Source organism: Triplophysa dalaica, chromosome 23, assembly GCF_015846415.1.
Source record: "Triplophysa dalaica isolate WHDGS20190420 chromosome 23, ASM1584641v1, whole genome shotgun sequence".
Classification (NCBI taxonomy): Eukaryota; Metazoa; Chordata; class Actinopteri; order Cypriniformes; family Nemacheilidae; genus Triplophysa; species Triplophysa dalaica.
Window position 1 is genome coordinate 6,152,495 of NC_079564.1, and position 27,412 is coordinate 6,179,906.

General features: G+C 38.2%; 3 protein-coding genes across 4 annotated transcripts in view; 2 read left to right on the forward strand and 1 right to left on the reverse strand.

The window, feature by feature from the left end:
* Positions 1-402: 402 nt before the first annotated feature.
* dlec1 (DLEC1 cilia and flagella associated protein) lies at positions 403-14,445 on the forward strand. 2 transcript variants are annotated; one of them, XM_056738505.1, is made up of 38 exons: positions 403-687; positions 1,232-1,372; positions 1,478-1,634; positions 1,720-1,830; positions 1,913-2,106; positions 2,286-2,497; positions 3,353-3,434; positions 3,699-3,786; positions 4,616-4,789; positions 5,019-5,155; positions 5,219-5,311; positions 5,443-5,533; positions 5,664-5,826; positions 5,922-6,114; positions 6,185-6,258; positions 6,338-6,494; positions 6,579-6,672; positions 6,918-7,048; positions 7,162-7,320; positions 7,696-7,826; positions 7,952-8,105; positions 8,505-8,615; positions 8,723-8,844; positions 9,484-9,669; positions 9,750-9,808; positions 9,888-10,039; positions 10,148-10,263; positions 10,359-10,429; positions 10,852-11,063; positions 11,491-11,640; positions 11,737-11,856; positions 11,956-12,050; positions 12,341-12,428; positions 12,542-12,757; positions 12,896-13,063; positions 13,552-13,705; positions 13,827-13,938; positions 14,217-14,445. In XM_056738505.1, the coding sequence occupies exons 1-38, from the start codon at positions 604-606 to the stop codon at positions 14,341-14,343; spliced, it is 5,079 nt and encodes a 1,692-aa protein (XP_056594483.1). In that variant the 5' UTR covers positions 403-603; the 3' UTR covers positions 14,344-14,445. The 2 variants fall into 2 exon arrangements, with proteins under 2 accessions (XP_056594483.1, XP_056594485.1); XM_056738507.1 differs by having other exon boundaries at positions 2,289-2,497.
* Positions 14,446-14,570: 125 nt separating this feature from the next.
* Positions 14,571-18,466, reverse strand: acaa1 (acetyl-CoA acyltransferase 1). Its single transcript, XM_056738511.1, has 12 exons — positions 18,192-18,466; positions 17,967-18,060; positions 17,343-17,400; positions 17,173-17,252; positions 17,027-17,069; positions 16,818-16,916; positions 16,638-16,718; positions 15,954-16,144; positions 15,701-15,880; positions 15,525-15,580; positions 15,262-15,407; positions 14,571-15,152 (listed from the first exon to the last, which is right to left on the reverse strand). The coding sequence occupies exons 1-12, from the start codon at positions 18,342-18,344 to the stop codon at positions 15,077-15,079; spliced, it is 1,257 nt and encodes a 418-aa protein (XP_056594489.1). The 5' UTR covers positions 18,345-18,466; the 3' UTR covers positions 14,571-15,076.
* A 123-nt stretch (positions 18,467-18,589) lies between these two features.
* map3k22 (mitogen-activated protein kinase kinase kinase 22) overlaps positions 18,590-27,412 on the forward strand; it is a 46,250-nt gene continuing 37,427 nt past the window's right edge. The window contains exon 1 of the mRNA XM_056738508.1: positions 18,590-19,257. The gene's annotated coding sequence lies outside the window, so the exon portion shown is untranslated. The remainder of the gene's footprint in view (positions 19,258-27,412) is intronic.

The following is a 27,412-nucleotide window of genomic DNA, read 5'->3' on the forward strand; positions in this document are numbered from 1 at the left end:
AGATAATAGACCTACGTTTATATAGGCTAGAATGTTTCCATAATATAGACAGTGTTCCTGGTGCCCAGTAAATTAATTGTAATGCTGCTCTGAACACTGTTAGCCTACATTAAAATAGTTTTGTAATTGTTTTTCTTCAGAAACATTAATTTTACTGTAATCTTACATTTTCTTGACTTTTAGAACAATGATTTGTTCTGGAAACGACTTGTACAATGTGAAAATGATTAAATGTATTGATAAAAAAACTACATATAGCCACAAATTGTAATATGTAATGAAATGTGCATTTAAAGTGTGATTTAAGTGTCCTTGCGATAGGAACTTCTGTAAATGCCGCTTAACTTCTTAAATTAAATTAAAATCGCAGTGGACAAGGACCTTACGGCGCGCCGTGCTACCATAGTAACGACTTGTAAACAAACATGGCGGTCGATGATGAAACTTCGTTCAGTGTGTACTCTTATTAGATTTGGTCTTATACTGTATGGTCGTTGTGTAGGTTTAACATAAAATAATTAACACAATAAACTTTATTTGCGAAGCTTCATGTATAGCAGCATTTATTAAAAAAACATTTTTTAACACTACAACGACAAAACGATGGACGATGAAACTGATCCTGGAGCATATGGGAGGTCTGAGCCCCCTATGAATCGACACATACCTGCATCAGAAACATCTCAGGTAGGGAAGTGTTCTCATACTGCTGTTGGTAGGCCTACTTTTAACTCCAGGGACTATTAACGTTACATCCCTGATGTATTAAACCCCCAATAGAAACCATAACAGAAACTCTAATGGTTTCCTTTAAAATATCATTATCAACCATTAGCTTATTCGATTAAACCAGCTATAAAATTCATTTTTGTAGTGTCATGTGTTTTTGGGCGTTATTCCAATAGGATTAACTGCCAGAACACACCCCACCTATAGAATATCAGTAGCACCATTACGTTAAAACCAGTACAATTCCAGTTTTAACCATTCAATTTATTACATTTTCTTTTCTGTTTTGAGCAAAATTCTATTGTTTTAGCAGGGATGCTTTTTCTTAAAGAGTGTAGGCATTTAATTTAACTGTAGGGCTAGTTGTAGCGTATATAATGGGTGTTTATAGCCTATCAAAACATGAAGCTATAGGAGAAAGCTTGAACACATAAAATTTGAGCATTTTAAGGGTTGCTTTTAAACTACGTATATTGTTCAAAAATCTGAGTTTTGTGTGCAGGGCATTTCTCATCTACTGGCGGACATATTTAAAGACCTCTACGTCACAGAGGTGATTGGAAAAGACACTGTATCTAACCTCAAGAAATCCCGCAGAGGAGATGAAAGTTACTGCGACAAATATGTGGAGGAGTTACAACAGGTGTCTCTCTTCATATATGATAAAAATGTATCCTATTGAAATGTGTACTAGTTCATTCTTGCTCCATCATTAAATACATACTTACGATTTCAATATCATGTTCAGTTACGTTCTGAATATGACAGACGTATTCAAGAGGTTAAAAAGCTGGAGGCCCATATCATACAAGCCCGTGAGAAAACCGCTGAAAAAGAGGAGCATGCTCGCATCAAAATGATAGAAGAAGTGGGTGACAAATACTATGAGTTGGGCCTTCCCCCAGGTACAAAACTTAGTTGTGATTAGGTAAACAAACTTCTTGTATTTATGCCACAATCTGTTGTTGATTCAATATTATCTTTCCAAAGATGAATCTCCCTTCAAGTGGTGTGTGGACAGTGATCTCCTTAAAAAGCACAACTTGATTTCCCCGCTTGACTACAGAACAGTGCACACCTCAGTTGTAAAAATCCCAAAAGGTAATATTTCAATCCAAAATAAATGATACTGAAGCCATTAGAGTACATTACATAATACTGTCATGCTTAACACTGCACACAGGGAAGTCTACGCCTGGCTTTTGTCAGCCAACTTTCTCCTATAATATGCATATCTGCACTGAACCACAGGATGATGGTTATACTGTGCTCCCCCAACCTGCACGTACGGCCCAGAGCCTGTTGGACGAATCTGAAGAGACACTTACTTTTCCTTCCTCAGTGGAGTCCAGATCTGTCAAGGGTACTTCCAGTGAGGTCTGGCTTTAAACATTTTTTTTTTTCAAATAGCAAAGTCAACAAAATAATATTTTAACAAGAAAAACATGTGTAACACAGGCCCTTAAATACTGATCAACAATGTCTGCAAATACATTAGAAACTTAGGACAGGCTTATGCAATTTTGTATCGTTTACTTTTATGTTTTTCATCGTAGAAGTTAGGCCAGGTACGTAAGGCCTTGCGGAAGAAAGGACCCAGTTCTCAGAGTCGGGCAGAACAGAAGACTGCCCTGCAGGAGTACAAAAAGCGACAGGAGTTCCTGCGCAACCCGCGCTTTCTGCTCCCAAATGCCCAAAAGTCCCTCATTGTGGCAGGTGAAAGGCTGGAGGATGGAGCGAAAGACAGAAAAAAGAATGACAGTTTGAGGTAGGCTATTGTTTTTTTATTTGATTAATATTAGCGCTTATAAAGCCTTTAAAATGTTTTGAATTTGTTTTAATAACTAAGCAAAAATAATAGGGGCTCATAATTTTTTATTACAAGCAAAAAAAAAATTTTTAGTCATATAATTAATCTTGTGTCGTAATTTTGATGCCTTTACATGTTTTTCATATGTACCTGTACAATAAATAGAAGCAGTTTACTATTTTTCTTCTTTGGCATTTAATTTCATTTTAATCCCCAAAGCTTTGTCCTTTGTTGTTGTGGTGTTTGCATTTCAGACAGCTTTATTTAAATATTATTGCCAAAATATTTGTGCAGCTTGGGTGGGGGTAATATGATACATGAACACTACTTGATAAAGATCACATGGAACGTATTGTGTTGTATTTGTGATATTCCAGCACCAGCAGGTGCAGCCAATCAACAAGTCATACTGTATAATTACATTTTTAGTCTCCAAACACTTCGGCATGCCAGGGAATGGAATTAAAAGAAAAACTGCATTACAGTACATCATTTCATAACTGTTTTACTTTTCTGATCCAGACATAGTCATCCAAGCAGCTTAAAATAGCAACCATAGTGGCGTGTCAACTACCCAGCTACCACATGTTGCTATAACATGCATATAAGACAAGGATTGATTCATGCTTAAAGGATCTCAGTTGATGTACATTCAGATGACAAAACCATTTTTTTCTCAGTTTTGATTTCATGATTAAAGTATAATTTTGGTATCTATTTGGGTATTACCAATCTGTCCATCAACCAGATACATGGAAATTACTGTATTAATATGAAAATTCTCCATATTCCTTTTCTATCCTTCAACACCAGTCCTGAAGGTCCTGTTCCCATCTTCATTGCAAATCCACCTGTCATCATCTTTAACGACTACAGTTTGGGTCAGGTGTTAGAGGTATAAAATGACACATCTTGCATTTATTTCTTCTGGTCCATTTAATCTTCTTCTAATCTAAACTTCTTATGAAGTTATAAGCATGTTTATATTTTTACTGGATGCCTGTAATGACTGAATCCATGATTTTAGGTTCTTAATTTTTAACCAGTTTTGGTGTAAATGTTCATTTGACCTTCCCCGCATGGCCAGATCCACTTCTGAATTATGTCTTTCCAGTTCTGTATGTTTTCCGTTCTGAATAGTGCCTCCTGTTTCCTTCAGACTGTGGTGGAGTTGAAAAACACGACTGCAACAAGTCGCCACGTTCGGATGATTCCTCCAACTTCACAACATTTTTCCGTTGGTTTGGGTGAGTTTCCACTAAAGAAAAAATGAATGACTCATTTATAGCGTGATGTCAGCATTTCCCTGTTAAAAAGTGTGACCTCAGTGAAACTGCAAGTCTTATGTTTCTTAGCTAAAGGGAATGTTGTAAATGAACACAATAATTCTGAAAAAAAATATATGGCCAGACATTACATTTTAAAAAGTTTTTAAAGAGCCAGCAGTAGTTTTTAAAAGGTTTTTTTACTCAAAGAGATTCCCCCAACAACAAAAATTCTGTCATCATTTATTCAACCTCATTCAAGCCCTGTATACTCTTTCATCTGTGGAATTTCAAAGGAAAAAAAATGGTTTTGTATGCATACAGTGGAAGTCAATGGGGGTCAATGTTATCAACGTTTTTAAAAATATCATCTTTTGCGTTCTTCAGAAGATTGAAAGTCATACAGGAATGTGGTGAGAGTGAATTGAAGATTTTTCATTGTGGGGTGAATTAATACTTTACCTCCAGTTCTAGGCAACAGAATATGAGAACAGCGAGAACAGTGACATCTACTGCTTAAAATATAAATAACAAATAATGTCATAAAATGGTAAAATAACACCAATATATTAAACACACAATTTAATAACAACAATCTAGATTCTAGACAAATTGCTCGGTTTGCACTAATTTTACACAATATTTACTCAAATTCACTGTTGGTTACTATTGACAATGATTTGTAATGGACAGTTCTCAAAACAGACAATACCGACCTGTATTTTATTCTTTGTTATTAATGATATACATCTCATATAACAGATATCAGAAGAAGAATTACAGTGTAACAGTTGTGTTTTTTTTTCCACAGGCAGATTCCCTGGTGAGGGAGGAATTGTAGCTCCTGGTATGAGCTGTCAGTATACGGTGCGCTTCACTCCAGACTCCTTGGCTGATTATGAAGACGCCCTTGTTGTGGAAACACAGTCGCCGTATCCCCTTATTATACCGGTGGAGGCTCACAGACCCCCTCCAATACTGACTTGTGAGTCAACAGCAACATACAGCACCTCCAACATCTAAATCTCTGGATATTAACAGATGAACATTCCTTAAACTGGTCGCTCTGACTCTTAACCTCTATCATACTTCCAAAAGTTTTTTAACATGATTGCCTGACTATATTTTAATATATTCATTCATTTAGAAAGCATTGTATATCCACAAAATAGTCCGCTTTTTAAAAAAGGAATTGTTATATTTCTGTTCACCAGTACCTTCGGTCCTTGACTGTGGATACTGCCTGGCCGGAGGGGTGAAGTTCATAGAGGTTTTCTGTCGAAACGAAGGACTGAGTGCCGGAACGTTCTGCATAATGCCTAAGACACAGTGGCCTGTCCCCAGTGTCAGGGTAAGCAACCTAAAACAACCATGCTGACTTCATTTTGTAAAACATCCTTGATTTTTCTTTCAGTCTGCAGTGAAGGCCGCTTTTGCAGAACAGCCTCCGTTTGCCTGCAGCCCAACTCTTTTTGGTCTTCTACCCGGAGAGGCCACTGTCATAGAGGTGAGATATTTCATGATGAAGAGCAGTCACATATTAATCTTGGGATTGGAAATGATGTGGATTAAAAAAGACGTTTGTTGAAAATGTATTCATAAATTATTAATTTAACTTATTTTAAACCCCATTATCAGGTTGTTTTTTTCCCCACTACGGCTGAGAACAGTGCTCAGGATTTTACCATCGTCTGTGACAACTGCCAAGTGAAAGATATTACCCTTCAAGGTCGGGAGTGAATTCTTCGAATTTAAATCATTGTAACCTATATATACACTGTGAAATAAAACGTTAAGATTCAATTCAGCAACGATCATGAAACTTTGAAAACCAACCTTGTTTCAACAAACGTTCTTAGGTACAGGTCAGCTTGCCGCCGTAGAGCTGGTTTCAGTATCGGGTAGAGAAGATCAGACTGGATTTGGGGAGCTGTCTGATCTCACGGCTGACCATTTTGTGCGTTTTGAATCAACCAATCCACACTCCACCCTTCAAAAGACAATCATCATTAAAAACCATGCGTGAGCTCAAATTACACGTTATGAAATAACAGAACGGTTATGTGTATAAAAATGTTTGTTCTTATTAACATCAATAATATTGTGATTCTTTGTAGACACTTGAAGCTTCCATTTCACTGGCAGATCATGAAACCCAACCTCCAATCTCTGTTTCCTGGAGAAACTCCAGACCTCATTACCATCCAGCATCATGTTGACACAGACGGTGTGTTCAGTATCAGTCCAGACATGGGTATCCTGGCTCCAGCACAGGATCACCGGTTCCTGATTACATACTCACCCAAAGATGTATGTGGACTCACATATAAACACAAGCAGATGTGTACTGTATTTAAGTATTTGTAACTTTTTCTCTTAGTTGAGAGACTACCACAGTGTTTGTCACTTAAAAATCGAGGATGTTCCGGATCCACCAAGAGTAACTGAGAATGGGTAAAATAAGGATTTCTTAAAGGTGTTTTTCAATTATCCTCAATACCTGGAATTTCTAAACTTCTTTACTTATCTGCAGAATGAGCCTCGACACAGCACTTCATGTAAATGATGTGACTATTCTAGAGGTTGAGGTGAAAGGTTCAACCGAGCCATTCAAGATCCTTCTTGAACCGTATGCTGTTTTAATACCAGGGGAGACTTTGATACACACCACAATCCGCAAGAAATTTAAGGTGAGGGTCAAATTTGATTCCCATTCACTCACTTTTTAGGTTTTATGTTAGTTTTTGTACAAGTGTTTGTTTGTGTTTCCTCAGATGTGGAATCATAGCAAGTCATTCATTTGTTTTGAATGGGAGCGTATTATTGACAGTCACGTCATTGAAGTGGAGCCCTCTACTGGAGAAATAGGTCAGAGCATTGCAAAAAAATACAAAAAGGGATAGTTTGATAAATATTGAAAATGTCCAGATTTAAACCCCCCTTTTTCTCACACAGAGACGGGGTCACTTGAAATATAACATATACCACTCTCTTATAATGCTTTTATGGTATCTTTTTAAATTAGGACTGTATAAAATAAAGCTTTTAATATTTATGTGTGATCCTGATCATTGTGTGAATGAATTAACCATTCCAAACTGGTGTATCTACAGAGATGAATGAATGCTTTGACATGGAGCTGGTTCTTGCTGGAGGGAAACCGGGTCATTTTACCGCCACGCTGCAGTGTCACATTCAGCACCATCCCAAACCTGTAGGACTGGTCATAGAGGTTACGTTTAAGGTCAGAGGTGTTTTTGACACACTACATGGAGGCGTGGAGGCGGGTGTTCAGAAACAGATATCTTTGTTATAGATATTGCCTATGAACTTAATTCACATCGTGTTGTGTTTTAGGGGCCGTGTTGCATAGTGAATGTACCCAGTTTGGACTTTGGTTTGCTTCAACTGGGAGATGAGAGCATATCTACCATCCAAATTACGAACAAGAGTCTGTTAGACGCCCACTGGAGCTTACAGAAGCTGTCCAACAGCCAGCTGTTTATAGAGAGACTGGTGCAAAACTCTTTATCTGAAATAAATACATGAACCAAGTATGTAAATAATATAAAAGATGTTGTTATCTGAAGGAGACATCTGTCTGACCTGACGTTTGCTGGTGTTACCCAATGTACAGTAGTCAGGTTCAGTTTTCTTTTTTTTATCAATAACACTTTATTCATTGGAACTACAAACTCAAGGTCCAAATAAAATACAAAATGATAACACACACAAAAAAGATACAGCGGCATTTGTGCCCCTGCAACTTATGCCGTAATGAGTCCTTATGTTTGGTAAAATGTTACATACCAAGTTACATAGTACAGTATAAAACACGTACAAGCTTCACTACAATTTTTTATTGTGCGTATTTTGCTTGTGTGTCTTCAGGTGGATATAAAGCCATGTAAAGGTGTTCTTTCTCCTCTAGAATCCTGCAATGTGAATATAGTTTTCAGAGCTCTTTACTGCCAGAGCTTCGAATCTGTTCTACATCTTACTGTGCTAAACGGAAATGGCTGGTAAGTCAGTGAATGAGAACTTTTCACTGACCTCTGTTTAGAAAACAAAAGGAACAGGATACTTTTGAACATTATATATAATAAAAAGCATCGCTGTGATACATTGCAATTGTGTTTGTCCTCAGTCACCTCTCTGTACGGGCGGACGTTCAGTCACCTCAGGTGTGTTTACAGAGCTGTGAACTGGTGTTGGATGATCTGTATGTGGGAGTTCCACAGAATGGCAGCGTCACTATATTTAACCAAACATTGTTGCCAACCCACTTCACCTGGAGCAAGGTAAGACAATGACCAAGCCCTAATGGATCCACGAGGGGCTCTGTATTTTACATTATGTTTCTGAAACCAATAGTTCTGATGTTCAAAAGCACAAATATTAAAGGGATAATTCACAGAAAAAATAAAATTCTGTCACTATTTACTCCCTCTCATGTCTTGAAATGTATGACATCTTCTGCAGAACACAAATGAAGATATTTTGATGAATGCTAGTCACCAAACAACGTTGGCCTCCATTGACTTCCATTGTATAGGCACAAAACTACAGAGACATCTCTCAAAATATCTTCTTTGTGTTCCACAGAAGAAAGAGCCCTAAATAAATGAATGTATTTCATCATTAAACAGATTGTCGGACTAGATGATGTATCATTCTCAGGGTGTTTTTTTCACTCTTAGATAAAAGGCGCACAAGCTCATCTCTGCTCCGCAGTCTTCAGCCCGTCTGCCGGTACCCTGGAGCCCAATGGCAAGGCAGAAGTCTCTGTGTCATTTACTGCTCACACTGTTGTATGTACCGTCACTGTAATGCTACAAACACCCCAGCCTTTATAAACCATTAAAGTTAATGCCATTTAATACGGTTAACTTTTGCAGGTGTGCTTTTGTGTTTTCAGGAGGAATTGACGGAAGTGAACGCTGTTTGTAAAGTGGAAGGAATGAAGAATGGATTGGTACTGAGAATTTCCTCCAAAGCTAAACCTCTCACTGTTTCCTACTCATTGCCTGAGTCTGACCGGTAAAGCCACATTTACTTCATATTACCTCTAAGCAACACAGACCTGACTAATTAAAGGGGTCATAAGATGCGAATTCGTGTTTCTGCACTTTGGTGTGTTATAAGTTGCCCATGCATGTATTAGACACATATAATTGCTAAAGTTTGAGTGTCTGAGCAAAAGATGAATTCTATGTAAAAGCAAATGCTCACCAAGACCTGCCTGAAATGCCTTGTGTAACCACAACCCCACAGTTCATGGTATGATTAGACTAAGACCGTCCAAATGTCTACGCAAGTAAGGTGGGCGTGCCTGTCAGTACAATTACTTTGGAACGTGATGTTCCAAATATGGTAAAAGCCGTTACATTTAAGTCGCACGCTTGCAGTATTCGAGCAATCACTACGCACTGGTTAACTGGCCAATCATAGCACACCTAGCTTTTCAGAGCGATGAGCTTTGTTAAAAATCCACACGTTTTAGAGGGGCGGGGCAAAGAGGACATACAAACATTCACGGAATGTGAAAAATACAGTGTTTTTTTAACCTTAAATCATGTATACACATTGCTTTACAAACGTTAATATTCGTTTAAGCCGTGTCATATGACCCCTTTAAATCAAGTAATTCATAATTTAATGTTCATTGTTACTGTTAAGTGTTAATTCAGAGGAGGCTGAAAGGCAGCCAATCATGCTGGACTTCACTGAACAAGAGCCTTTGCTTATTGGTCAATCTGTTGAGCGACAGCTGCTGATGACAAACCACACCGCTGTTACTGCCCCTTTCACTGTGGAGGTGGAGTACTTTACGGGATCATTGCATTTGAATGAAAATGCGAAAAGGTGCTTAATGTAACAGCCTCATTTATTCCGATTTTTACTTAAGATGAAATATGTTATGAATATTTTGACACTGTTTTTAGGAGCTCTGTCCCTCTTCATTCTGCTCAAGCTAAACAAATTCAACAAAAAGCATATGAAGGTAGGTCCAACCTGTTCTTTAATGTTCCTCAATAATAGAGATCAAAAACAAGACCATTGGTTCATCATTTCACTTACAGAATTTGTCCGATGTCAGCTTGCCCATGGAAAAGGCGCAGCATTTGTTGTTAAACCAGACAGTGGAATTCTTGGTCCATTTGAGAGGATAACTATCAACATCACTGCTTTCACCAATATGTGGGGCGATTATCATGACAATCTCATGTGTAAAGTAAGTCACAATGTATTCAACAGTCTGAATTATTTCTCAAATCAACCATGCCCTCAGGTGATTTACAATGTTTTCTAGTAGAATTGAATTCCAATTTTTTTCTTTTAGGTTGGTGATCTGGATCCAATAGCCATTCCTATGCAGATGTCTGTGAGGGGGTGCCCAATATACTTTCAGATGACTGGACCACAGCCGGACAATCAGAACCAGGGTCCAATTATAAGGTCTGTATCTTAGAAATGCTGAATGTTCAGCCTGGAAGAATCTGCAGAGGTCTGGATTCAAAAAAATACTGAAACTTTGTGATTGACCTTCACAGATTTGGAAGCCATGTTTCTGGAGGAGACACAGTGTCACGCTCTTTACGGCTCATGAACACCAGTCCTTTTGGTGAGTTGAGCACCACACATAGTTTAAAAAAAACAAAATGCGACTAATACACTGGCCTGCATTTTTGAGAGTTTGAAGTCCCTGTGAAGTTACGATCGTTTTTATTCCGTATTCTGATGCATTCCAAGTTAAATGGAATTTCGTAAGAGAACAAATAGTGCCGTGTCTTGTTTTTTCACTTGCGAGTTGCAAGTCTGAAGTTTTGATCAGTAGGTGTGTTCCTATCTGAAACTTTCAAAAAGACTGCAAGTGTATGATGTATAGTTTAAAAAAAACGGTTCAGATTTTAAAAATCTTGTAGTGTATTCCAGCCATAAGTAACTTAAAAAGTTGAACAACCAGAAAATGATCTTTAGGACCATTTTATAGTGGTATTTTTTTTAATCGTCATTTGTAACATTTCAAAATGGCACGTCTTTCAGATATCCGAATGGACTGGGTGACCTACAACCTGGAGGTCGGAGACAATAAGTTGGTAGATCTTTTGGTTGCTTGTGGTGAACATTTTCCTCTGAAGGACGCTGATGGAAATGAGGTTATTGGACTGGACTCATGCGTCATGTTCCCGACCACATGGGATGAGAGTCAAACCCCCAGCCGGGAAGACACAAGCTCATCCATCAGGACCAAATCCGTGAGTTCTGAAGGGATGAAAATTCTGTCATAATTTACTCACCTTTGAGTTGTTCCAAATCTGTATACATTTCTTTGTTCTGATGAACAAAGAGAAAGATATTTGGAAGAAAGCTTATAACCAAACACATCTTGCCTCCCAATGACTCCCAAAGGAAAATTTCTTGATCATACTATTGTTCAGTTTAGCACAAAAGAACACATATTGAAAATGTAGGACAGCAAGCACTTTTGACTACCATTGTAATTTTTCCTACTATCTATAGTAGTCAATGGGGGGCGAAAATCTGTCTGGATTTTCATCAGAACAAAGACATTTATACAGATGATTAAATGATGACAGATTTTTGGGTGAAGTATCCCTACCTGCAGAGATCCTTGGCCTGTATAAAGAATATAAAGATGAGCTTTCCCTGTCTATTATGTAGGATGGCTTTGAAGAGCCTGTGCAAGAATGTGGTGAAGAAGAGGACAATGGAGCTCCTGTGTCTTCAGTCAAGAAACTGTTCTCTGTGTTTCTGAAGCCTCATGAAGGAAGTGTCTCTGATTACCCATACTGCATCACTCCACAGCAAACAGTAGGTTTACAGCAATATTTCATGTCTCCTTCATGTGATGTGCTTTTGTAAGAACATACAAGATAAAAAGACACATTTTCTTGCGTTTTAATACAGGTAGTTCCAGCAGGGGGCAGTAGCACTATACATTTATCTTTCACACCTCTGATCCTGTCCGGCTCAACCGATCGAAGGTGTTTGGGTTATGCTTTGGGTTTCATGAGCTTGGATTCCAAGGTATGCATGGTTCTCTGTTAGATTTGTGATATCTAATAAAAGTGTCAAATGAAATCCATAAGTTTAACAGTGAACATATTGTAATACCTTTTTTTCTAGATGGTATTATTGACCCCAGACAAAGTGGAAAGAGCCCAGGGCTATGATCTGAAGCCATTGAGGTTGGACATGCATGCTTATGTTAAACCAGCCATGTGAGTTACAGTTGAGACAGTACGACCAGATGTACCATAACATTAAAATCTGTTGAATTGGGCCAGTCAACACATCACATAAACCACCTTAAATCTCTTACAACATAGTAATAAAGACATAGCACGGTGCTCATGAACCTAAGAACCAACCACAATACCCAAGCATTGTGGGTCACTTACATTTTGATCATCAAATTATTCATGAATTAATAAAGGATTATGCACTCCTTCAACTATAAATAAATCGATTATATGAACTCGCTATATACAATAAATGTGCATGTGTGTAGTTTGTCAGTGCAGATGAAGGAAGACACGGATGGTCTGGAATTCACTGCAGCTGCCAGTGATGCAGTAGACAGAGAATCACACAAACAGGTGCAGTTAAAGCAAACAATATGCTCTAAAAATAAAAATCAGAAGATTCAAATAAGAGTTAACAACAATTGGTCAAGGTGAACAAAATATTTTTTTCCTTTTACGGATCGTAGAAGGAATCCAGGATAACACAAACATTCCTGCTAAAGAACAATACTGAGATGAATTTGAGCTTCAGGCTGACTACACACCCTCCATTCTCAGTTCTTCTGCCCCGTCAGAACATTAAACTGACCGGCAGGTCACCCTCTCATAGAAATACACAGGGACTCTCGGGGCCGGGAGACGAACAAGCGTCACTTTTATTGCAGCCGAATCAGGTCATGCAGGTCTGTTTCGATTTTTAAAATAACACTTTTTTTCGTTTTTATGGGTTTTTTGTGCCTTTGTCTTGACTAAATCCACAGATCAAATTATAAAGTGAATGAAGTAGCTGTCTGTCACTTTGATCATCTTTTAATCTGCAGGTCAAGGTGGCTTTTCACAACTCGGCTTCACTTCAGAACTGTCTGAATGAACCACAGGAAAAATGTGATGCCCGTCTCTCTGCCACCCTCCTGTGCAATGATACCGGAGAGAGGGAACTACAGTTTAAACAAAGTTTGACCATTCAGTACAGTAATAACAGTGTGCAGGTTTGAAAGTCTTCTGTTTAAATTATACACATTGTAGTTTTAATATACTTATTAAAGGAATAGTTCACCCAAAACTCTATCTTTCTTTATTTACTCACCCTCTATCAGTGAGGGTGATTACTTTCTTTCTTCTTCAAAACAATTTTGTTTTGAAGAACATTGGTAACCAAACAACATTGGACCCCATTGAATTCCATTGTATGGACACAAAACCACTGAGACATTTCTCAAAATAAATGATTTTGTGTTCCTCAGAAAAATTCTCCCATACAGGTTTGAATAACATGAGAGTGAATAAATGATGACAAAATATTTATTTTTTGATAAACTGTCACTCTCATCAAAACATAGCATGCGGCTGTATGATGTTATTGTCTTAGGAAACAGATAGTATGTGGCAACACAGCAGTTTGATCAGTGGTGCGAATCTCATGTCTGAGTTTAAGTATCTTCCGAATAAATACTGTTATCTGTGTGCTCTATTTCAGACTGTGTCTCTTTGCGCAAATCTGGCATTACCCACACTGCACCTTTCCAGCGACTCTGTAGATTTTGGCACTTGCTATGTTGGGCAGACACACATCAAAGCGGTGTACCTTTATAACAGAGGTGGATCTTGCAGTTACTGGACTGCACTAACAGGTACAAGAAAAGTCACTAGTCTTGAGAAATGTGTATATGGGGAGTTACCATCAGTAACAGGCTGTACATAAATCCTTTCTACGTGCAATTATTCATGTGGTTGAGCTGGTCATGTGTTTAGATGCTGAAGGTGGGAATGAGGTGTTCAGGGTTAGTCCAGAATCTGGTGTTCTGAAACATCTTGAAGAGCCATCGCCCTGCAGACAGCTGTTAAAGATCAGCTTTACTGCCAGGTACACTTCACCTCAACCTGCTTTAATATGATGACTACTTACAGTCACGTCCTTAACCTTGTAGAAGAAATTGAATTCAAGCAATATATAATTAATATATAAATAAAGGATAATAAAAATGCCCTAGTAATTCAGATAGACATGTCAAGTATTTAGGTCAAGTTCAAGAATACTCTATTATGTAACTATTTGTCGAAGCAGTTGCCTATATATTTTTTATCATTATCATTTACAGTTTGTATTGAATAGACAGTTTACTAAAAGCATTTTCCCCATAGTGATCAAAAAGACTGCCAGATGATCATCACAGTGCAGGGCATTCTTGGAGAAAACCCGCTCATTCTTAAGGTTCATGGAAGAGGATCATTCGATGAGAAATTTCAATCTGTGATATCTGACGCCTAACAAAACACTGATCTTCACAGATGAGACCAATGACCTGATACTCTATACAATAACTTTCAATAATTTAATTTAGTTTAGGTCAATAAAAATGCTTTTTGTGAACTCTAGCTCTGTTTTTTTGTTCAACAATTTAAACCACAAGACTTCGAATGATCCACAGTGGATGTGTGCCAAGTGAAGATCAAATGTTGCAGCTAAACAGTGATTTTAACCTTTGGAATGCAAAGTTCATTCATAACAAAGAATTTTATTGTAATGTATAACTGGTTGAAATGCATAAAAAATCTTAGTAAATTACACTGTGTAAAGGAAATCTGGGTATTAAATCATTGTTTTCAAAATTCTGATAAGGAGTTACTTTACCAATATTCATATTAAAGACCTTTTTATATAAAGTGTAAGTATTCAGATTTATTTAATGTGTCATAAATCAAGGGACACAAATGAATTATGCCTTAGTACAGATACGACTATGGTATTTTTGCTCTCATGCAAATACAGTCTATTTCCATCATCTGTTAGCATTTCTGTTAAAACACAAGGCACTTTAAACAGATTTGCAATGTTATTATTAACATCTGCAGTAGTACGGCATTACCCAGTGATGCACATTACTGCTCTATCTGTTTGTGTGCTACAGGTAGTGTTTAGCTTGATTAAAAAAATAATTTGTGATTCTTAGTTTCTTTGCCTCTTGTTATTTACATCTTTTAAAATCTTTTTGTGGCTTTAATCACTGCCCAGGGTATTCAAAAACTGCAGCGGCTCCCATTCCAGTCCCAATGCACATGGACACCACACCATACCCTCTGCAACAAAAAACAAAAAGGATCAAAATCTTTTTTTTATTGCACCATTAATGTTCTCCATTAATAGCTCTGTGCCAAATGCACCCCAGAGAAACTGATATCCGTTCACCTTTTGCGTCTGCGCTTGAGTTCATTCAGCAGGGTCACGACCTGTCGAGCACCAGTGCAGCCAAGAGGATGACCGAATGCAATAGCCCCTCCATTAGGATTCACTTTCTCCATGGGGATAACAAGCTTTTCCACACAATACACAGCCTAGAGCAAAAACATTGTATCAATTTCAAGCTGTTTACACAGCAGACTTTGAAAGTGCAGTCTTGCAAGAAGTATTAGATGTTATGAATAAAAGGGCGAGAAAACTGAATCTCTCACCTGACTAGCAAAGGCTTCATTGATCTCAAACACGTCGATATCATCAACAGTCAGCCCTGTAGAAGCAAATGCAATAACATGGTTCATTTACAAGCTTAGGGTGGAAAATCTATTTCAAAACATTTTTATTATTTGAAATGGATATGAAAGTCGTGTAGAAGCAAGTGTACTCTCACCTGCTTGGTTAAGGGCTTCCGGGATAGCATAGGCTGGTCCAATGCCCATTATGTCCGGTGGCACGCCCACCACAGCGCTTGCCCTCAGCACCCCAAGAACAGGCAGTCCCAGTTTCTCCACCGTAGATCTCCGTCCTATTAGCACTGCTGCAGCGCCATCGCTCACCTGACTGGCATTACCTATAGTAAGAAACAAATAATTGAGTTATTCAAAGGCCTATTGTATGAAGAGATCACAGATTTCAATTCTTACCAGCTGTAGTGCTACCATTCTCCTTGAATGCTGGACGCAGTTTGGCAAGGCCTTCTAGCGTAGTGCCGGGCCGGATCCCATCATCCTTTGTGACAGTAATGGTGCGCTCAGTGCCACTTTCATCCAAAATTTTAGTAGTGACCGGTGTAATCTCTTGATCAAATATGCCCTGTTTCTGGGCCATGGCTGCCCTAGAGTTATGAAGAAGTCGTATTTGGTCAAGAGTAAACGCTCAGGACAGTTAAGCCAAAAATTTAAATTCTGTTATTATTTACTCACCCTTGAGTTGTTACAAATCTGTATAAATTTCTTGAAAAAGATATTTGGAAGAATGCTTATAAGCAAACAGTTCTTGGCCACCATTGATTACTACCACTGTAGGAAAATGTCAATGGTAGTCTTAAGTGCCCCAGAATGGTTTGCTTTCTTACATTCTTCAAAATATCTTCTTTTGTGTTCCACAGAACAAAGAAATTTATAAAGCAAGTTTCTCTTCTAATGTAGTCAATGGTGGCCAAGAACTGTTAGGTAACAAGCATTCTTCCAATTATCTTTTAAAGACATTTACACAGATTTGGAACAACTCAAGGGTGTATAAATGAAGACAGAATTTTCATTTTTGGTTAAACTGTTCCTTTAAGTGCATTTTAAAGCAAGATATATACAAGAGACATATGTGCCTACTTTTGTTGGGAACTGACAGAAAACATATCCTGTTTTTCTCTGCTGATACCAAATCTCTCGGCAACATTCTCTGATGTTATTCTTTATCACACACATAGACAACAGACAAAAAAATTAACATTTCTTTTCAAAAGAAGTTCTAATACAGTATCGGTTATTAAAGATTAGCATTGTCCATACCCCATGGGGATTATACAGTCTCTCGCCTTCTCATTTTCCATCAGTCTAGGGCTAATGTTCCCTGGGTTTCCCACTGATTGAAGTGACATGCTCTCCACGCTTCCATGCAGAGAGGAGAAGATGAGTTTCAGACAAGAACAAAAACTTTCTTTTAGATTCTATAAGGAAACAAAGACTGAAAACGACCTGTATAAATGTGGCATACTTACCCACAGGCGAGACCCATGTCATATGCACCATTTCTGATTCCACCTTGAAAAACATCAAAAGCCCTGTTCGAATTGTAATGCATTTCTTTGTGCTCCATCCACAAATTGAGAAGAATAATTTTACAGTTTAAAAATGTAATTCCTACCTGCAACATTGAAAAGTGCCTGTAGTCCAGAGGAACACTGCCTGTTCACCGTGTAGACTGGTACAGACTCGGGAAAGCCACTGAAAATGTAATTGAAAGTTTTGAAACTTACAATCAGTGCATATGAATACGAATATGAATGTCTTTTTCATATAAAATCACAATCTCACCTGAGAAAGTGGGCAATCCGAGCCATAAGTGCACCAGCCCCGGGTTGAAGAACATTACCTACACAAACGCCAATAAAACTTTTACAATGTGAATTAAATACACATCATTCAAATTGGTTTGTTTTATTTTATTCATCCCGCGTAAATAGAAACAAATTCATAAATCGTTCATGTGCACGATTATCCTTAAATAATAAGGATTTTTGCACAATTTGTGGGTCAAGTACGGTAAAATGTTGCTGCGTCCGAAAGCCAGAGGGCACTCTCGTGCAGAAACTCCAAATGCGCACTGCAGAAGAAGACCATAAAACACGTAGTTCTAGGAGATGCCTAAGGATAATTCCTCAAGCTCCTCGTGTATTTTCGTGATAATAAAGTATATTTATAATGATCATTTTTGACGGGTGTTGATTTTTTAAATGCACGTTATAAACCAGCTTTTAGATCGAGCAGCATTTCCTACCATTCCCAGAGACATCTTTCACGGACAAGCTACGCTTCGCAGCCATCTCGATTTCAGCAGGATTGAGTGGTAACCGCATTAATGGTGAATATGTCGTGAGGGTTTTACAATGTCATTTTTTTTCTTACGCGTTGGTCAGATTGTTGTCATAATTGACTCACCAACACACACATCCCCCAGTGAAGCGGGTGGCAGTCCAACATCCCTGAGGACTTTACTCATTACAGCACTGAGGAGCTCATCTGGGGTAGTGTCCTGACACAGAGACATGACTGGTAAACTTATGTTGCATTGCGTAATTAAAACGGTCATAAGAGATCAGCCTGCTGCTATAAATGTACTAAGCCACGACTACAGTCATGCATTATTTTTGGTCGATATCTCACCTTAAACGAGCCTCTTTTCGCCCGGCCGATCGCCGTTCGTGACCCATGAACCACAACGATATCATTTGGATCAGCAGTTGATGCGCTGCACGGTCTCACACCCACACGTCTGTTTGACGACAGATGCCCAGATAAAATCTGTACTCTGTGCATTCTTAAAGATCAAAACCCGAAGACGTGATGTTGATATAAACAGACGGACAACTGGATCAGATATTTGAACTATGCTCTACATTACTGATAAAGCTTCCTGGTGGACCTTACATCTGTGAGCACGCTAGATCTCATTGGATCGAACGTTCTGACGTCACGGTAGGGATTTGTGGGAAATGTAGTGCGCATATTCTTATTCAAAGTACACGTTCGTTCGGATTCTGACCCGAGTCAAAGAATACAAGAAAAGTTGTTAGCATTTATAATAATATCGTCCTTTTGTAATGTATGGACATGCTATTTGTTGACAAAATAAAATAATTTTGAGGTAGAATTAAACATGTAAAAGCCACAACTACATAAAGCCTACAATTCAACGAAAGACACCTTCAATTTGATTAAAAACTGGCAAATATAACTTGTTTGTCGCCAATTGTGCGTAACAGTCAGCCGAGGGCGCCAGAATCGCGCGGAGACCGACTCTCTTTTCAGCACGCGCGTCATCGCTTCCTGAGGCACGCGCAATTGGTGACCTCGCTCGCTCACTCGCTCCTCTGTGGAAAAACTCGCCGACCGTCTGTGTTTTCGGAGGGAAAGTTTCTTCGTTTGACGGCGCGCTGTCGACAAGATTTGCAGCACGGGCACCTTTATTCACCTGGATTACCATCATCCGCGACTCCGGCAAAACCTTCTCGAAAGGTGGATTTGTGCTGTTCCCCCTATTTGTGCGTGACAACTGTACTCGAGTCCTCGCGGCTTCCGGATATATTAGCGTTACTCTTATTACTGTATGTCTCGAAAAGGATCGCACTTCACGGATTTTCGCTGCATTTTAACCCAGTGAACTCATTGCTTTTAATCACACATTCTTTTTCCTTAAAGTGCAGCACAAACATGAAGATAAGCACGTAAGGTGAGTTATTATAGCATGACAAGGACTGTACACACACTTTGTTATATGCAAACATTTGCCATAAGGTGTAAAATACAAATTCTTGTATTTGTTGCATATATTTAACGTTACACTCCAAAGGGACCCAGGTCACCCCCAAACATGAGTTTCAGTCAAGTAACCCTATACCATCTTTTTGTCGACTGGCATAAATAACATATTTAATGGCCGTTATTTTGGTATAAGTAAACAATACTTGTGTTAAGTGGAGGTTACTGATGACAGTAACTTACGTGTAATATATTTGTGAGCATGTCTAGAATTTAATACTGTAACTCTGCATATGTTGTTCCTGACCTGTGGGGCTTGTAATGCAATAGAAAATATGTTATGGACAATGTTGGAAAGTGACAGATTAAGTGCCTGTTCACTTGCATTATATAGGAAATGAGCTTCAATCTGGTTCGTGAAAAAGGTTTGAAAAAAACAATAGATGTTAGGGATTTTCAGAGCTGTTTTGTTGTTAAATTTGTGTCATGATAGGATTAAGCCTAACAGATACTGTTTTAAAATGTAACGTGATATAGCCATTAAATATCGTGTACTGTGGTATTCTAGTCATACAATGCATTCTTCATTTTCTGTATGATCAGTCTACATCCAGTTAGAAATGTTGCCCCCTGACTTTTCCTCTCTGCCATTGTCAAGTAGTTACATATAGGCGAGCCTTGTTCAGTAAGTATCTAGCTTCAGTGTATGCAGGTCTGTCTCCAGCCAAACCCAGTTCTAAGAATGTACGGCGGGGTCAGAGAAAGGAATCTTAGCAAACTTTGTACCTTATTTTCAGTGAGGGTTGGGTTGCCTTTAAATCAGAAGTCTAAATGAATAGACTCACCGAGTAGAATTACTGTGATTGAGAATATCACTGTATCAACTATATGGAGTTCAGGGTTTTTAATGTCATCCTCTGAGCTAAAGTGTTTGGAGTTCTGGATGTCTTAGCATCAGTATGAACACTCCAGCTGTAATGTGTTACCAGTAAAACATCTTAGCATGCTGACAACAAAGTCGGAGATGAATGCTTGCTCTGGCTTAAAAGTAAGAATTTGATATAGTGCCCTGGTTGTGCTCGTGCCAGGAGTTCGGATTTATATACATTATGCCCTGCCAACATTTACACACTGGCATGACCCCAAAAATCATTAGGTTGATTTTTGGCAATGTAGCTTCAAATATTACACATTTATTTTTTTCTTAAATGATAAGATCCTTCATTATGTTTAAAATGTGCATTTTAAAGAAAGAAGTACAAAGCAGTGATGTATCTCAATAAATGTGTTAAAAAACTTCAGCAGGAAAGTAAACCAACTTCTTTGATTGGTTAATAATGTTTATCCTAGTCCTAACCTAACCTGAAGTTAAACAGTAAAGTGTTTAGATAACAATTTAGTTTAAATCAGTGGTAACATTTCTAACAATACACTTTAATCCCCAAATAATCCAATGTTTTGGTCTCAAGGTATGAACACTAAAATGCAATGTAAAAGCAACACAGGCCTGTTTGGGCAAATGACAGTTTCGTCAACTCACCCAAATCTCTGTTATACACCAGATTAGCTGCCTTTTTGTTGAGTTTTGTTGGCATACAATAAAAAATGGATTATGGATTTGAAGTGTTCAGAGTCATCTGACCTTAAAGTTTATCATCTTGACAGGCCTGCCTGCCATACATGACCAAATCTCATTGGTCGGTGTTTATCTGTGCTGTAGGTAGGAGCATCTGACGGGATATTGAATTTTTTTCACATCCCAAGTAACAAAAGAAAAAAGGGTTACAGAGGAAGAAGTTTTCAGAATATTTGTTCACTTGCCAATGCACACAGAGTCCTCACTGCTCTACATGTGGAATAAAAGATTTGTCCAGTTAAACGTGTGATTTCTTGTGTTAAAGACTTCATTCACACTGACCCATATTTTTGGGAACCCCTTAAGGAATATTTTGACGAATAACCTTTTCCGATAGCAGGAAATTGTGGTATTTTGTCCCGTCCCCTCAGAGAATGCCTCTTTCGTGGCTTTAAATCAAAGTGTTGTCTAGTCCGCTACAGATCTTCATGATGGGTCATTAACTTTTGGCCTAATCTCAGTGTTGGCTGTCTCTGACATAGAGGAAATCACAGTGTTTTTATCACTTTCTTGTGAGATTGGACACGCACACAACAAAGAGCTAAGGGCCTGTTCCAGTTTCTAAGTGTGTGGAATGAACAGGGGTGGTGGTTTTACTTAAAGTTAAAATTTGATAAAAAAAGAAAACCTTTTTTTAGTTAAAGACATCAAAGTATCTATATTTGGGTCCAGATTTTCCATTTCAGAATGGAAGAACTGGTCCATTATCTGTAGAGTCTTTGCCAAAGATACTGTACCGTCGACTCGTGTGTTAAGAATTAGAAATAGTTTTCTTGGAAAATGATAACAGACGTTAATCGAAGGGTGGTTATCTGTTTAACCCCATGGATTACTTTGGTTCTTTTATGTTTTATTGAGTGAAAAGGAATCCCTTTAATCGGGTGTTCTGTGTCTGAAGTGCAGGTGTATTGTCCCTATTAGGAAATGTGTTCAAAGCGGTCAGCAGCTATGCATGCAAGAACAATTTTCTATCAACGTAGGATAAATAAATAAAGAAACAACCAAACAAGGATTCATAGATTATCATTGCAGCATCGATGATTATTGATATTATTGAGTATCATAAAAGTGAAGAAAATCTAAGTAGACACTCACTAAACTCAACAAAAAAAAGTGCTATATATGTGCTATATTTTTTTTAGTGTATTCTGGGTCTGATATGATATAGGATCAGGGTTGGTTATTGTTTGTATTTTATCGATTCCGATTCTGCTTATTGACTCCGATTCCCAGTTTCTGCACAAAAGGTATTTACTTATTATGAGAAACGTTTTGTGTACACACTATAGCATACTTGTTTTTATAAATATAGTAAAAATGGTTAGTAAAATATTTTCATAAGGGCTTTTATTGAGATTTAACACTTGCACAGTTCTGCATGCATCAATTGATGAGTGGAATTGAAACGTTAATTTAATATCATGTATCTGTATTCGATTCCGATTCTAGGATTATAATTATTTTTCGATTCGCAATTCCTACTCAATTGCTTTATCGGTCTAAGCATTTTGTGTTTTTTACTTGATATATCAAAGTTGAATTGCATATAAGAGATCTCGGCAATCATCCTGAACTTTGCTGAAGGGTTTTTCACCAGCATGTCAGGTGTTACAAGAGCGGTCTGATCTAACAACAGTTATTGTTTCATATGTAAGACCTGGATGTTCTCTGTGGCATGTTCAATTGTTATTGATGTAACTCTAGAAACTACTTGGAAAAAGAAGTGTCAGTCAAGAGTGATACATGTCTCAGAATCTCTTTTAACCTGTCAGACCAGTGAGAAAACGTTAAGTGTTTGGCAGTGTCAAGGGTAATAATTGAAATTCCACTGGCGTTCAAAACAGATTTCTGCTGTTGTAATGATTTCTGGCTGCCCTGGAGACATCTGCTATCCTTTATATTTACATAACTGAGCAGAAAAACAAATAAATTGTATATTTGTTTGAGCGAATCGTGGTATACAATGAAAACATCATATTACCTTGCAGTGCAGATGGTGCTTGTTTTCTGTCAAAACACATTCGGGGAAAACAATCATTGATAGCTTTAAGACAACAGTTCCATCAGGATGTTTTATTTTGAGTAGGGCTTGCTTGATGTGCCTTTACACTGCAACGGTGGCACAGAATCTAAGGTGGCATTAAGATAAATATTTACCAGACTGTTAATGTTGCTCAGACATGGCATAAATGCATTTACATTTAAATGAAGTTTGTAAAAACGATGTTAGGAAGTACGTGTTTCAAATAGTTTTCAACCTAAGTATTTTTCTACTCTATGTATGTGTATATTATGTACGTATCCATGCTTCGGATAAATCTCCACATTAAATTCTTCTGCATTAAACATATTTGAACTTAATCTGCTTTTTTGAGCCCTGTGGAGATCATTCCCGATCAAGGTGTGTATATTGGCAAAGAAACTATACGGCTGAAAATGTATTGTCTGGTAAGGGAGTGTGCGTGTCGGTGTGTGTGTGTACAACAATGATGTGTGTGTCTGCAGGAAAGTGGGTTGCACCTCACCCGTGAAAAAAAAACATAATGCTGAAAAGTAGATTAGGAGCTCCGGGTGCGAGATTGGCTTGGCATTAAGCACGGCTCTCCTTGGCAGTCCCAAGGAGGAATTGGCTGTAGCAAAGCAGATGTTGTGTCATTTCCCCGAAGAGGCGCCGTCACAAGCCATGAGTCACCTAGTTGCTAACAAAAAGGGAGGGTTGTCCTAACCGGTGAGAGCTGACCCGTTGGGTTTTTCATCCCAGAAACAACAGTGCTTAACTGTGATTCTTTCAAGTAGGGATGCACCAAAATGAAAATTCTTGGCCGAAGCCGAATAAAACTGAAACACTTGGCCAAATGCAGAATAGCGAACACTGAACATGGCTTTTCGTACTTCTTCTATTTAATTAGCCAATTTTTTCACTATTGTATAACTGAATGGTCAAAATGCTTTTTGTATTTTGTCTTGCTTTTTAATATAATACAATATAACTTAAAATAAAATGGAGCAAAACAAGTAGGCTAAATTAAAAAATGTATTAGGCCTATGACTTCAGGGCTCTTGACTAACACTTGAGAGAGGTGGCACTGGTGCTACCAAGTTATTCAGTTGGTGGCACCAGCCTTTAATTTGATAGCACCAGAGCCGTGGGGTGAGGTAAGAAAAAGAACAATAAAACTGAATTGAAAATTATTTAATACATAAATAACTAAATACCTTTACAAGGTTTCTTGTTAATATGGGAATTTTTACGTTTATATGTCCGTTTCAGCGTAAGAAACGTGAAAGAGAACTACGTTTAGTATTTTGTGCTCTGACTCTCTGGGATCTCAAACAACCCGCGAGACCTGAAGGCTTTAAGTGATTATTCTTCATGAAAGCTGCAATGATACACGTTTGGCTTCTATCAATAGCGACTTACAAATAAATAGTATTTATCGTGATGTATAACGTTTGGTATGCCTTTGCAGTATTGTTAGATGGCTTTACAATAGTTCAGGATTTATAGTTTAAACACATGTTTCATGCATTAGTTTCACATTCATACAATGCACGCAATCAAATTTCGTTATGTTTGCTGTTTTGCACCTTAGCCGGAGAAATTCATGTATTATGCATATTTATTTCAGTTGCAAGATTGAGAGCTTCACTCGTCTGCTCTTTCGGCCCTTCGACTCTAACCTGTCAATGGGGGCGGGGGCACTGATAGATAAGTGAAGGAGGGGAAACGAAAATGAGTGACGGAATGCGCCGCTTACACAATATAACATTTCTGGGCATTAAATTTATAATACGCAAAAATTATATAGTCTATTGATCAGTTTGGCAGTCGCACCGCAGCAACCATTAAGAAGAACTTGTTGCACTGACAGGAAAAATTGTGACAAAATGCCACCATTACAAAAGATATAAAAGAGTATAATTGCACATGTCAACAGATTATTTGAAAACTGTGCCAAATAATGATTCTGACTGACAACCATTCAGTTCTCGTCTTTTTAGCTTACTGTCACTGTTCTCTCAGAAGGTGAGCTCTAGCAACGGCAAGGTAATGGGTTCGATCCCAGGGGATTACACATAGTCAGAAACAAATGTAGTACAGTGCCAAATGCACTGCGTCTGCCAAATGCATAAATGTAAAGTAAGTTAACGACCGGTAAAGAGGATTTCATTCAGAAATTCACTTCCTCTCTCCATAACTTCCTTAACTCCTCTCTCTCTCTCTCTCTCTCTCTATCTCTTATCATGTTTGGTCATATTTGTTCGGCCATTTCACTTATTCGAACATGCTTTTTTTGCTATTTTCAGCCGAATATTTTCGGTTGCTGAACATTTGGTGCATCCCTACTTACCAGACTTACACATCAATAAATTATATAGTTAAATAGTTATTTAAACCCAGCATGTGTACTCCATAAGAAAAGAGAAAAGATCATAATGCTTAACAAAAACATCCAAAGAACGTTCTGTTTCACAAAATGTAAATCTCAATAGATTTTTTTCTGGGCCTTATTTTGGGAACATTTGAGTGACTACTCTGACAAGAGTGCAAAAGCAGCTGCTTCATGTTATATTTCATGTACAGAATCAAAACAGTAATACATCATTCTGATTGGATAGTCCCGTTCGGCACCATTACAAAAGATATAAAAGAGTAAAAAAATAACCTGTAGTTACACGAATCATTGAACCTGTCAAAAATATTATTCACATTATATTCAACAAAGCTGTCAAAATTTTACAGTCCCATACAGCCCAGTTCTGCGTCATAAACATGGTAAGAATGTTTGCGCTTATTGTTCTTTTACCTGACACGATTACGACACTATTACGAAGGCTACAAAAAATATGCTATTCCCTGTGATATACCGTAGATGCAGTTCTCGTTCATCTTATGTTCTCAATTACAATCAGCGAGTTTTCTGCTAAATGTAATGAAATGTGGAAAGCTTTTCCATGCGTCATTAGAAGCTACAGCTGGTGAGCCGTCCTCAGACTTCACAGAAAAGTGAGGAAAAACCGTGAAATGCCGCTCACCTTGACTCGACTTCATTTGAAGAGGTGATGTAATAAACTGGAGAGAATAGATCATGAGGCCTGGCTTAAGTTCCTGCCAAAAGTCCCCCCCTTAGGTACTGCAGCAGTGAATGTCAGATGTCCTGAATAGTTCCCAGAATCAGTAATGACAAAGCAGCAGAACTGAACAAATGTTACATTAACTAAAGTGTTAGTTTCTGTAATCCTTCAATCAAATTCTAATAATTCGTAAAAATCTGTTGTTGAATCAATTTAATTTTTTTAGCTTTATGGCCAAAATCATTGGACGGCGCATCTGTCTGATCAAGAGAATTGGCCGAAGTGTTTGTGACATGAATGGAGGTTTGTGCGGAGTGTGCGTGGTTAAGCGGGCCTCTCGTTCTGTGTGGAGTGACCGAGCAGATGGGCTTGAGGGCTGGCGCTTAGAGCCAGACTCGGGGAGGGCAGAGGGGTTTAGCGAGATGCTCGCCGCCATGTTGGAGAGCCACCTGCTTTTTGGCAGCACGTCAGTCCCTCAGCGCTGAAATGTGTTTGTGGCAGCCACAAGGTCAATGTGTACGCCTGTGTTCCTGTTTAGATGGATTTAAGGTGCCAAGTTGGAGATGTGACCGTACATATCTCAAATTCGGTTTTTTTTCCACCCAATGCTTTTTTACATTCAAAGGTAAAGACTGTTAATACTTGCAAATGTTAAGTAGAGATACAGATGTGTGTTTGTAGTAATTGAAAATGTTTCTTTGTGGTAGTTTTTTATCAATCAGAGATATGTCAAACTATAGAAGTATATGTAAAAGTATGGTATATATACCATTATATAGTTAATGGAGGTTCTAACTATGTATCAAGTTTGAAATTGACTGACACATTGCTTGTTTGTCAAGTGTTAAAGGTATTTTACCAAATACCATTTCCAACATGCTGTCGCAGAGTTTTGGGATCATGTGACTGGATTTGTGTTTTGTTAGCTGTGGTGGCATTTACGCAGTTTTCTGCTCTGCCCTGCTTGTGTGCGCTGAGCATACGCCTTGGGTTGCGCTCTGGAAACTTACAGCAAACCCTTGTTGCTGTCAGGAGCCCAGGACATTTTTCTGCACTGACTGTTTCTGCAGAAACTTAGGCACCGTCCTGCAAGCTTTAGAGACAAAGAGGGAAAAATAAAAGCTGTTTGAATGAGGCATAGAGTTAAAAAAGACGATTTAAGCTAGGCCAGGAAGAGGGGGTGTGTATGAGTTTAGATTCCCACCGAACAAAAATCCTGTATGACTGGTAACTGTGTGCATCATCTTAAAGGAATGAATGTGAAGCCATTACCTCTTTCAGCTTTATTCTTTTCTTCTTTGAACTATGAAAAGAGTATTTGAGACTTTCTATAATTAAACATGCAGGGTTCAAAGTTCAGACACACGGGTGATTCTAAGTTGCTAATGTGGTGGCTGTTCAACAATTAATCGCA

Excerpts from the sequence above, each read along its gene's own strand:
- acaa1 (XM_056738511.1), bottom strand. The coding sequence starts at position 18,344 with ATGCACAGAGTACAGATTTTATCTGGGCATCTGTCGTCAAACAGACGT. Across the intron at positions 17,253-17,342 it reads CGGATTGCCCACTTTCTCAG|TGGCTTTCCCGAGTCTGTAC; the intron begins GTGAGATTGTGA and ends TTACATTTTCAG. Across the intron at positions 17,070-17,172 it reads GGCACTTTTCAATGTTGCAG|GTGGAATCAGAAATGGTGCA; the intron begins GTAGGAATTACA and ends ATGTTTTTCAAG.
- dlec1 (XM_056738505.1), top strand. The coding sequence starts at position 604 with ATGGACGATGAAACTGATCCTGGAGCATATGGGAGGTCTGAGCCCCCT. Across the intron at positions 7,321-7,695 it reads AGCTGTTTATAGAGAGACTG|GTGGATATAAAGCCATGTAA; the intron begins GTGCAAAACTCT and ends GTGTGTCTTCAG. Across the intron at positions 12,051-12,340 it reads GCTTATGTTAAACCAGCCAT|TTTGTCAGTGCAGATGAAGG; the intron begins GTGAGTTACAGT and ends GCATGTGTGTAG.